This window comes from Hesperophylax consimilis, chromosome 4, assembly GCF_061612785.1.
Source record: "Hesperophylax consimilis isolate HC1 chromosome 4, BYU_Hcon_1.0, whole genome shotgun sequence".
NCBI classification, from domain to species: Eukaryota; Metazoa; Arthropoda; class Insecta; order Trichoptera; family Limnephilidae; genus Hesperophylax; species Hesperophylax consimilis.
This window is the reverse complement of record NC_142839.1, coordinates 2,345,218-2,357,789: the sequence shown is the minus strand read 5'-3', so window position 1 is coordinate 2,357,789 and position 12,572 is coordinate 2,345,218. Positions and strand designations below refer to the sequence as shown.

General features: G+C 33.5%; 2 protein-coding genes across 2 annotated transcripts; one reads left to right on the top strand and one right to left on the bottom strand.

Moving 5' to 3' along the window:
* Positions 1 to 573: 573 nt before the first annotated feature.
* On the bottom strand, positions 574 to 1,911 carry LOC149424027 (uncharacterized). Its single transcript, XM_089631024.1, has 2 exons — positions 1,662 to 1,911; positions 574 to 1,169 (listed from the first exon to the last, which is right to left on the bottom strand). The coding sequence occupies exons 1-2, from the start codon at positions 1,909 to 1,911 to the stop codon at positions 574 to 576; spliced, it is 846 nt and encodes a 281-aa protein (XP_089487150.1).
* A 3,636-nt stretch (positions 1,912 to 5,547) lies between these two features.
* Positions 5,548 to 12,481, top strand: LOC149424026 (lysosomal phospholipase A and acyltransferase-like). Its single transcript, XM_089631130.1, has 6 exons — positions 5,548 to 5,796; positions 5,909 to 6,283; positions 6,702 to 6,929; positions 9,731 to 9,902; positions 10,007 to 10,129; positions 10,872 to 12,481. Exons 1-6 carry the CDS (start codon positions 5,709 to 5,711, stop codon positions 11,116 to 11,118), a joined length of 1,233 nt encoding a protein of 410 aa, XP_089487256.1. The 5' UTR covers positions 5,548 to 5,708; the 3' UTR covers positions 11,119 to 12,481.
* The last annotated feature ends 91 nt before the right edge of the window (positions 12,482 to 12,572 follow it).

Sequence of the window (12,572 nt, the reverse complement as noted above, 5' to 3'; positions counted from 1 at the left end):
TGTTGCATTTCTTCGGGACAATACAAACCTAATGGCGGGCTTTAATATTCTTTTTACGTGTGAGCATAAGAACAGTAAGGTCGTATGTAGGTTACTAAATATTTTATTTTCGACTTATATAATTTATTAACGTAAAATAAAGAAAACATTTCAAATAACATGCATTAAAAAAAACCAACCCACAGAAGTCACGGGGCTAGGAGGCGCTAGTATAGCATAATCAGAATGTATGGTAAATGTAAGAAGTTGAAGGTGTTATACATAAATTATTCTACAGTATTTGATATTATCCCTTTTGGTGGCTTCATTGCCTATAAACTCTAAGTAAAAGCTCCAACATATGTTTTTATAAAAAACACATACTGGCGCTATAATTACATAATATTATACACTTTAGACTTATTCTATATACATTACATGAAGGATAAACAAAATTACACTGGTACATATTATGAATATTTATATTCAAGTTAAAGTTTATATGATAATGAAGCGCACATAACATTTTAAACTAAACATTAGCGTAGAGCACAAAACACTAAAAGACTAATAATATTAATAAGACTAATATGATCAAATTATTGGTTTTTGTAGATTTATGAGTCCACATGCAATCATAACAATATGGTCAACTTGTTGAGTCAAATGCAAGTCTATACAAGAATGTGGCTTTAGAATATTATACTCTCTGAGCCGGCTTATTACACGTTCAACGTGTATACGCAGGGCTGCTATTTGCTTGGATAACTTCACCTCTCTTTTAGTGCTATTTACACCTGTAACAACACTTGGTGGACGCACAAGTTGACAATGTTTGCCTTCTAAAATAGTAGCTAGTTGCTTAAAACCTCTATCTGCCATTACCGACATGCCTTCAGACAAGTTGTCCAAGAAGCCGCACTTTTCCACAATCATCATATCTGTAGTACGTCCACCAAAGCCCTTTGAAATGAAGTTAATAAAGCCATCAGGAGTGATTGATATTAGGTACTTGAGTGTATTGCATTTTTTATATTCTGACCAAGTTAGTGCCTGCTGCAGTGGATTTGATGGCTTCTCTATCTGAATTTCAAAACAGTCTATGATTGATACGACATGTTTGTATCTTGCTCTGAATGGAATTGGTAGTAAGGCTTCTATTGCTTCTGACTTAGGCCAAAATACCAGTTCTGCAAGATGACGAGATAACTTCGGTAAACTTTGCTTAAAGATTCTTGAAGCTTGAGCCTCAGAAAGGCCAAATTCATCACCTAAAATGCTGAAACTAGAGTTTAATTTAATTTTTTTTAAAACGATTAAAACATTTAAAATGTTTATATTTTCAAGGAGTGCTAGGGTTTTAACAATCCAATAAAAATCTTTAAGGATTCCTAAATACAGCTTTGGTTTGTTTTCAATATGCTGCAGAGTTAATTTCAATGACAGACTTTTGAAATCACTATTTGAACTACTATCAACGTACGAATCTGACGTAGCTTGTTGGGAGTATTCTGAACCAGATGCCGATTCCGAGGCAGAACTGTCTGGCTGAAGAGTGACATGCTTTAGTTGTACATTCTTGGTATTTTTATTATGCTTCACAGGAGAAGTACTTACGTCACGAGTAGTTAAACACTCGATTGGACCCCTACTGTGTTCTTTTCCTGTATTTGTCAATTTACTTTTGAATTTCTTTTTCAAATTGCATTGAATGGCTTTCGAATCAGTTGCGTTCTCAACTATCAACATGTGAAAGTTTTCTTCGGAGCTTGATGTATCTTGTGGTCCATCCACATGTTGTTGAAGTATTTGGAGTCCAGAGCATTGAGGCTTCTCGAGAGGAAACGACACTTCCAGTTCAACGTAGTCTTGAGGTTGATTGATGATCTGTTGTGGCACAGACTCATCCACATCAGACAGGCAAGGAGACATTGGCTCGAGACTTGCAACAAACACTTCACCGCCTTTAGATGAGCTTGGATGCTGATCCACCACATTGAGTAGATCTCGCCCATCAGCTCCAATTTGACATTCAAATTTATGAGGAATGGTTCCTTTTTTTAAAAGCACCCTTTTACTTAGATGTTGGGGCCATTTCCGAGCATCCACGCTTAACTGAAAATAAAAATACAACTTATCAAGAGACATTGTATTTATTCAATACAAACTTAACAATGCAAATATAATAAGTATCTTCATTTGAGAATAGCCTGCAAAAGTGTAACAATATTGTAATGTGTGTAGGCTTGTTGTCACTAGGTAATAGACCCACCTACTCAACCTACTGTACTGCACAGCAAACTATTCGTGAAGCATGCAACAAAGAAAAATATGTATTTTTTAAATATTGTGTTCAAACAATAATATTGTAAAAAATATACTTACATTAAAATGATCTTCACAGACATATCGTACGGTTTTATTTGACAGTTCACCCAATTGACTGGACCTATGAATTGCAATACACCATTGTTTTCTAATTGCTGAAATTCGCGGTACAACGAAAAATCTTTTTTCCTTAGTAGTCGCCGAAGTATTTGGGCACAAAGGAACCATACAATATTTATAATTATTTTTACGATCTCGGATCCTACGGTTACTACACGAATCCATGTTTAATTAAATAACAAAACAGTAACAAAACGCAGCGTTAGAATTGGAAGTACTTCGTTTTGACATGACAGATATTATTCAGAAGTGACAGATGTTATGATGTGAAAATCGTACAGATTATCCTTCCGTGGCGGCTGTCTTAGAAGTATAATGGTGATGGTCCTGATTTTAACAAAATCAAATTTAATAATATATTATTATGAGTTTATGAGTACAAGAATAATTTAAATCGCAACATTTGGATAGTATCAAACAAGAGGTACAATATCAAGTTATATGTTATATAACTAGAATGTGCAGCTGTTAAAAATAGTCTCATTGCAAAAACAAAAACCAACCTTGGTACATATAGAATATATAGGTACTTCGACCAACTAAATATATTTTATGAGAACCTTCTTTATACTTGTTTATATATTTCATATTGTTGATAAACCTTCCCCTTTAATTCATTTAATTTTATGTACATTAGGTTTTATTGTAAAATATTTGGATTAAGTGACTGAACATTATAATCGTATATATTCATCAATCCTATAATATTGTGTATAAGTATATTTATATTATATGTCATCTCATTTAATATGGCAGACTGAGATTGCAATATCCTCCCAGTACTGCTGGAATAAAACTTTAAATAAATTAATAAGGATTAATGATCAATAAGAAGGTTCAAGGAAAAAAATATTTATGAGATGTAATATTTTTGGTATGCCTCGTTATTCTCCTCTGCCATTCGTGTGAAATGCGTCGTTTTTTTTTTAAATGTTTTTGGGCTATGTAATTATTTTGTTTTCGCACCCATAAATTATGTTCCGTCTTTCCGGTTTATGAAAAAATGGTCCGATTTTTCGGATTAAAATTTTCAAAAAATCGCCATGGTTTCAAAAATACGATTAAAAAAAAAAAAAAAATACAGAATGTCTTAGAATATTTGCCTAAACCGGAAAATAAAATAAAAAAATGGGATGCAAGAGGCCTATTGACGTTACAATACATCCTTTTGCCCAATCGTAAATAATAACATTTTACAATTGTAATGTTATGTATATCAACTACTCACCGTGAGTGTTTTTTTTCCTTTATTATTTCCAGATTTTTACATTAATTACATACAATATTAAATCCCACTATTGGAACCCACTAAGGCGCAGCCTGTGCGTGGGTAATATATATAAGTTATTATACAAAATGAAAAAAAAATTGTTTTAAAAAAATTTTAAAACAAAAATTTTTTTTCATTTTGTATAATGTCAAGCCACAAAGTGTTTGCTTTCTTCGATATTATAAGTTATTATATTATTTTACCTAGAAATAAACAAACTACGGGCATATAAAACAAAAATAAGATTACATTTTGTTTAAGCGGTTTGTATAAAAAGTGTTTACAATAGTGAATGGTGAAGTTATACCTAAGTGTTTAGTGTAATATATGGTGAATATTTTATGAGAAACATAAATTGATACAAATTAAATAAAAAAAAGTTTCGACTGCTGTATCGAAAAGCCATAATTTAATTCAAAACTCTTTTAAAAATTGAGGAACTTTAGTAATCACTTGAATATTTTTATTTATGATGAAGACGATTGGCTCTTATTTTATGATGTATAGGTAGGTATAGACAAGATGACTCAATATTTATACGAGATTATTTTATTTTTAATCTTATTTTAGAAAAAATGGGATGTCCATAATAATATTATTTTCGAATTCTTATCTTTCATTATAATATTATGATGAAGATTCCGATGACCATGTACCTATTGTATTTAGCGGAACATAATAATATTTTCTGCTAAATTATTATTACTATTATCTACTACGTCATCCGAGGTTTTACTGTATCTTTCGAGATAGTGTTGTTTACAATATCGATCTTTCTCTTTATAATTCGTTTTTACAATTTTTCTCCTGTTTCTCGCATTAGAATATCAAATTAAACTACATTCTAAAATAATTTTGAAAAAACTTATTCTATTATCTCAGTCAAAACAGTTGGCTGAAATAAACTTTGATTAATTTAACACATCTTGGAAGACACAATGTAGTTTTATAAAAATCTGTTAAATAAATCTGTAAATGATTATTTTAATTCAATGAATTTATCACGTAAGCGTTTCTTTGAAAATAATAATAATAATGCAGCATTTGAAAATAAATTTATTGATGATTAATTATTATTACACAGATTTAGAAAATGAAATTAAAAGAATTTGGCATTCTCAGACTATATATATAATATTTGTTATTTCGGCTACGGGCATTATACCTCTCTCATTCAAACTTTAGGCGTATTAGATCTGTCAAAGAATTTATACATAAAAATGCAAAAATCAGTCATTTTAAATACATGTAGGATTACGAAAGATTTTTTTTAAATATTTATATTGAGGGATCAGTAGAATTTATAGGCACCAAACGAAAGAAGAAGAAGAAGGATTTATAGGTCCAATTAGAAGTTCTACCGAGCCGAATCCTCTGATGTGAAAATATCCGGAGTCGGTGAATTATTTTCCCATTTGATCTCTGGTGATTTGACGTGTTGTTTTTTATTATTTTGTATTTATTATGCGTATATAATGCACTTGCATAATGTGGATTTAGTAGATGATCATTTGTGGAAAAGTGTATGGAAGGGTTTAGTTTTTCCTGTGGGTAAGATTTAACCCGGACATAAAGTCGGAAAAAAAAGATTCATAGTTATTGTATTACGAACTTATAACATTAATTACACAAACGCACTGTACCTGTACAGTCTATTCCCCTTCCAACCACAAGCTTCCAAAGACTTCCATGGAAGAGCAGTATTCAAATCTCATAAAACCACATGTAAATACTATTTTATATTTACTAATCTAATTTCTTTAATAAAAAAAAAAATTGTTCAATCTAACTGAGAGTCGATTTGTCAGAAGATCGATTAAAAATGTCCACCTCTAGTATGAACATCTGATTGTTTTGACGCATGACAGCTTACTGCTTAGTTATCAAGTTTTTTTGTTGATTGCGAATCATTAAATTATTGTATCACAGCTCAAAAGTATTCATTTAACCAATTTTATGTGACACGTTATTGGAAATTAATTAATAGTGATTAGAAAAGTGCTCTTAAAATATGAAGTTGACAGCTAAAAGTTACCTAGTTTTCCTGTTTTCTATTCTATATTATGAGTTAGTCAAAGCAAAATCTCCAGTAATATTAAGTATGTTTACATGTTTTTTTTAATCTTATTAAAACGTTCTTCATAATAATAATGTGTAAAGCAAGTTGTTAATGCAATACGCTAATAACCTAAAATTTGAATTAATTTTCAGTTCCTGGAGATGGCGGGAGTCAGTTGGAAGCCACCTTGAATAAGTCAAGTGTTGTGCATTACTTGTGTGAGAAAACATCGTCAGATTTTTTCACAATTTGGCTGAATAAAGAGTTGCTCGTTCCTTTGGTGATTGATTGCTGGATTGACAACATGAAGCTCCATTATAACAATAGTACAAGGATGACAGGAAACCCTGAGGGAGTCACAACCAGGGTTCCTGGCTGGGGGGACCCGGAACCAGTAGAATGGCTGGATCCTTCGCACGCGTCTGCTGGAGCATACTTCAAGGATATAGCTAATGCTCTGGTTGGCATTGGATATGTTCGAAACGTGTCCATTAGAGGCGCTCCATATGACTTCCGAAAAGCTCCAAGTATGTTCTTATTTCTTGATTATTCAGTTTTTAGATTTCTTATTTAAACTGTTAAATTTTGTTTTACCTGATGTGACTTCAAGTAACTCTAACCTCATAGAAGTTCAAAACGACAAACAAAATAATTTATTCATAATGTTGACTTATCTTTCTATCCTCAAAAAGACCCTCCACACAACATCCCCAAAAATGACATAGAACCTGAGAGAAATTATTTCCCTTGGCCTCCTTTGTGGAGTTAATGTAAATATTAAATAATAAAAATTGCTAAAAAGTCTTCTACTCCAACAAAAAAAGTCGGAAACAATTGTTTTTCAAAATAATTAATCAGAATTTAAAAAAAATCATTTGAAGAATTTCATATAATCAATTCATAGTTCATTTGTAGTTATGAAATTGTTTCATTAAAAAATTACAGATGAAAATGCCGAGTTCTTTGTCAAACTGAAAAGTCTAATTGAAGAAACATTCTCCATAAACAATCAGAGCAAGGTGACCCTGATTACGCACAGCATGGGCGGACCCATGGCACTTTACTTCCTTCAGAAACAATCCAAGAAGTGGAAGGACACTTACGTAGAGAGAATGGTCACCCTCGCCGCCCCCTGGGGGGGAGCAGTCAAGGCCATTAAAGTATTTGCAATCGGTAAGTAAATTATATTATTCTTTATTTACAGATTAACACACAATTCATTCTATTTTATTAATATGATGTTCACCTTACTAGGCCAAACATGACTCGTCAAAGGTGATATGAATCGTTCATTTATTTACGGATCGACCCGCAATAAATTCGTTCTAATTAATTAGTTCGGTGTTCACCTAAGTAGGTCGAACTTGACCTGTTCTAAGGTTAACAAACAATTTTTTTTATTGTATTCAAATTCACTCGGTACTATTTTTATTTACATTGTTACGCTAATATAAACCTCATTGGTTGATCTATGTTGACTTTGGGAGGGAGTGTTTGTTTGTGTATGTATTTGTCATGAGAACATCCATTAAATATATCGAATGTGTTTTGGTAAAACCATAGACATGAGAAACAGTAGACAGGAAGATAAGGATGAGGGGAACAAACCATATTGCGGGGAGCGGGGAGGTGACGTGGGATTCACCCTTTCAATGACTGGTCAATTTTGTTTGTTTGTTTTTTTTAATTTTTATATTAACTCCATACAGGAGGCCCTGAAGAAAATAATTTCCCTCAGGGCCTATGTCATCTTTGGGGATGCTGTGTGGAGGGTATTTTGGTGGAGAGGAAGGAGTGAACATGGGTCTTGAAGAGTCCCATGTTGTAGGAGGGAGGAAACACAGAGGCCGGCAGTTCGTTCCACAGCCGAGCTGTTGAACTTCAGAACGAATCGTAGAAGCGACCCGTTCTCATGTGACAAATGTCAACCGTGTACAAATGTTGGGCACGCGTTTGGGTGTATCCCGACTACGCACCGGTGCCGAAGGGATCAATGACGCTAGTTCCTCAGAGCATCTTCCATTGTAATACCGATAGAACAAGGACAGCATACCTACCTGACGCCTGTGCTCTAAAGATTGCAGTCCGTTTGTTAAGATTCGGGAATCTATCAAACGGACCGCCCGTTTTTGCACAGAGTCAAGGGTTTTTTTCAGGTATTTAGGGGCTCCGGACCAGAGATGGCTGCCAAATTCGACAGTAGGGCACACTTGCGATTTGTACAGGGTCAGCAGTTGTGTACTATTAAAGTATCTGCGGGCCCTGTACAGTACGCCCAGCTTCTGAGAGGCCAACTTTACTCTGGCTTCGATGGAGCCCCCGTACCTGAGCTGGTCACTTATAGTTACACCAAGCATATCAATGGAAGGCCTGTTCGGAAGATTGCTTCCGTTGAAGGAGACTAGATTATCATTTGGATCCCTTTTAGACGTAATCAGACAGGATTGGGTCTTTGAAACATTAAATTCTACGAGATTATTTTTACCCCAGGAGGAAATTCTCTCGGGATAACCGTCCATTCTCAGCTTCAAAGCCCTCCGAGCCGTTGGAGTTTGTGTGCCCTTTGGGGGCTTGTCAAACAAAAAGCTATCATGAACTGTACTGTCATCCGCGTAACAATGAATCGGTGACAGTTTTGAGGCAACTCGCATCCCTATTAACATTAGGTAAATTTAAAAAAAGCATTTTGTGGCTAGAAGGATTTTACCGAACCACAGTCGAATGTATTAAAACCTTTTTCTGTACCATTCTTTGTGCGGTTTTCTAGTACGAGTTTCGTAATAGCTTTTTGCGTCATACAAATTTTATCAACATGAGTATTTGCTGCTCTTTCCCCGACTGCGACATAAATCAAATAACTGACAGGGCGCTTAATACATGTGTTATTTTTTGTTGTTTCACTTAAATAATATGTTTATAATGTTCAGGAAAAGTTATTTGAATCTACGTAAATAATAACAGTGGGTACATGAATAATTCATTATATTTATTACATTCCACATCCAACCATGAAAATGCAACCATGCAAACCACGACCAGTGCTAAGTTTTATCATTAGCGTTACACAAGCCAATGGCTCTAATGATGTTCTTATCAATGTTTTCATTTTTAAACATGTTATTGCCAAACGTAATCAGTAATAAATCATCACACAAATTATTATTTTTTAATTCTTTCTACAAATGGTGAAATACTATTGGCTAGCTAGCACAAAGGCACTCCAGCATTATCAATAAAAACATAATAACCGTAATATGGAGCAACTTTTGAATCGTGGAGGGGCGACTTTGATCATCATGAATATATTATTTTATTTATTTCTTTTATGTTAAGCTATGTCTCCACTCGGTTGGGGAGCATTGTGAGGCTGGTTAAGATAGGGGCTGTAGGAAGCGATTTATTAATGCGGGTCTTGAAAAGGCCCTTTATATTTGCATGATTCTTTTTACTGATTTTTTTTCTGGCAATGTGATACGATGATACTTTGAAAATAAGTGTCGAAATAGTTGGTTTCTAAGTTATATTCAAACATATTGATGGTTGAATTTATTGTGAAGCTGTGTTTTGTTTTTTTTTTTTTTATATTTTCGAAGAGAGAAAAATGTAAATAAGTTTTATAAATTCTTCAAATATTTTAATAGATTTGTGTCACTTATAGTGTAAAGTATATCATCAGTGTCTAACTATTTTTTTGATTCCCCAAACAGATACAATTTCTAAAATATATTTCGATACTTAAAACATAAGGAATAAAATATAACATAAAATTTTCCAACACAAAATGATTTTATAAAAAAGTTATTTAGTTCCAAAGTTGAAAATTGATCAAAGTCACCCGATTTTAACAAATACAGTATTTATATTTTTTGTAATCAATGAAATGTGTCAATTCATAAATAGCATTTTATTAATTAGTAATTGTTAGTATTTGATTCGCAGAAATGAAGTTCATAATGTCAATGATTTGATTTCAGGAGATGATTTGGGATCTTTTGTACTCCGCGAAAGCATTTTGAAAGAACAACAGATAACGTCACCTTCCCTATCATGGTTACTTCCTTCACCTCTCTTCTGGAAGGAATCAGAAGTTCTTGTTCAAACAGACAAACAAAATTACACAATAAAAGACTTGGAAAAGTTTTTCAGGTTCGTTGTTCATCATATAAACTGCTGACAAGATTATTTACTTTTTTGTAGGAAACATTGTTTTTATTTGAGGTAAATATTTATGTATGTTATTTATTTTTTAGCGATATTGAATATTCAACTGGTTGGGAAATGCGTAAAGATACTATTGAATACACTATGGACTTCTCACCTCCCGGTGTAGATCTTCACTGTCTGTATGGAACTGATGTGCCCACTGTTGAAAAGTAAGTTTTAATTGCAACTATAATTTGTAATAATATTTGAATTGAATAAATAATTTACTTATAAATTCACAGTTTACAAATACGAGATACATATTTAAAAAGCAATCGTTAATAGCTTTCATACAAAACAATAAACGAGAGATTTAGTGGATCTAACCAAACCATTAAATTGGTAGTACCAAGATATCATTGATAGAAATCAAGAAATATATAATATTAAATCATTGACGAAGATAATATCAACAACTCTCAATGAAAATATGAAGCAGAAAGTCACAGAAAATAAAAAGGTAACCTTCGCAACTGGGACACGAACCAGGTCTTTTGGTCTTACCGAGAGTGGTTAATCTTCGTCAATGATTAAATATTACAATGAGGTTTATAAGCTTCCATAAGTTATCCTTAATAAAATATTAAAAGTTTTGTTCATAGTTTTTGGTTATTAACCCATCGGCATACCTGCCGCCAAGATTGGGGGCTGCACTTTTTTCGCATCGGCATATTGCCCTATTCCCACATACTTAGATAGACTAAAACTATTCCCACATACTTAGATGATAGTTCACAATAAAATTATAATATATATAAAAGCATAAAAAGTGCTTAATTTGGGAAATACGGGGTGTAATACTGCATAGTAATAATCCTTCTCAAGTATTCACAGAAGTCACAAATAAAAATTAGTATGCCGATGGGTTAAAGCAATATTCCTTACCTGTAATAATAAAGTAATTGTTTGCAGATTGGTATACAAACCAGGAACTTGGCTGGATGGATATCCAACATTGGCCAATGGCGACGGGGACGGAACTGTGAACATCCGCTCCCTGGAGGGCTGCCTGCACTGGTCGGGCAATAAACGGAGAAAATGGGGTCTCAAAACTGGCGGATTTAAATCGGTCAAACACTTGCCTCTCCCCAAAGCAGATCATTTGGGAGTTCTAAGTGACGCCAGGGTTATAGATTATATTAAGACGATATTTGGCTAAGCGTAATATTTAATACAATGATTAAATTTAATCATTTAGGAAACCATTTGCGAGGAAGAATTCTATGAGCTTGTTCCTTACTCGCTCAGTTCTGATAAAAATATATGTAGTCAGTTAGGTACAAATAGATTGTAGTGTAAAGGTTTATTATATATCCGTTTATGTGTATACATTTAGCAGTTAAACTTTAAGAAGACATTTGATAAAATTACTGTGAAACAACTGGTGTTCTCCTGTTGCAGTTTTTATCGTGTCTAAAGCCTTGCTCACGTGAGAAGTAAAATGTATGGCGTCAGCTTTTCGCTGTGGGTGTCGCAAATAGGTCACTCATACCGAAAGTGCATTTTGGCTGCTTTATAAAAATAGCCGAAACTGTTTTGCAAAATTGTTTAAAAATATGTTTTTTCCAAGTGTTTTCTTTGCTATAATATGTAATCTCTTATTCAATGTATTAGTGTTTTCTCCTATCGGAGGTCGGCAATCATAAAGGCTATCCCCATTCTGACTACTGAGGTTTTTTGGCACCTATTCTTGTCTTATTCCTGATCTCCTTCTTTTTGCATAATATATTGTAATACTCAACATTTAACTGTTTCCTGGTAAACATTTAATACGTAAATTATTAATAGAAACCGATAATAATATTCTCTCCATGACGCATGTATTTTACTACAATTACTTATTACTACTTTTAGAAATTTACAGTTCTTATATATAATTGCTCTTCCCATTATGTAATGGGATGTTTTCCGTGCAGCCCTAGTGGACTAGTATTTTTTTCTATTCAGTTTCTTATTACGTTTGACAACATATAAAACAATAATTCGATTGAGAATGTTATATTAACATGAGATACCATCTAAACGTTATGCGCTAGCTATTAAAAAATATATTTATGTATAAGGGCGTGAGCACACAGAGAGCGGTCAGAGTTCTGCGTTCTAGTGACCGTTGACCGCTCAAGAGTTCCAACGCACACAAGCGGCGTTCAAATTCTCGCGTTCTAGTTTCGTTTGGGTCTTTGCATATGCAACATGTCACTAGAAAGTTCATCATCCGTGAAAATATATTGCTCTTGTGGAGCTTAACAGCTTCTAAAAAGAAAAGAAAGTATTGGGTGCACCTAATCAACACAACGCGAGAAGAACAAGGCGAATTTACTAATAATAAAATTTACTTAAAATTTAAATTTACTAGTAGCAATTTCAAACCAAGCTTCGACTTTTTTTCGCGTTTTTTATAATTTACATCACTTAAATCGTATAACAAACTCCTTTCCCTAACCAATTCAATTAACTTTTCTGTGTTTGTAACCTCAAACATCGCGGCGTTCTGGCGTTCTCTGCCTCGGCGGCAAAAGAACTCTTAGAACGCGGCGTTCCGTTTTGACCGCCGGGGTCTGACTGCCCGCTGTGTGCGTTGTTGTTATAGTATCAGTACATTCTAATGAACGC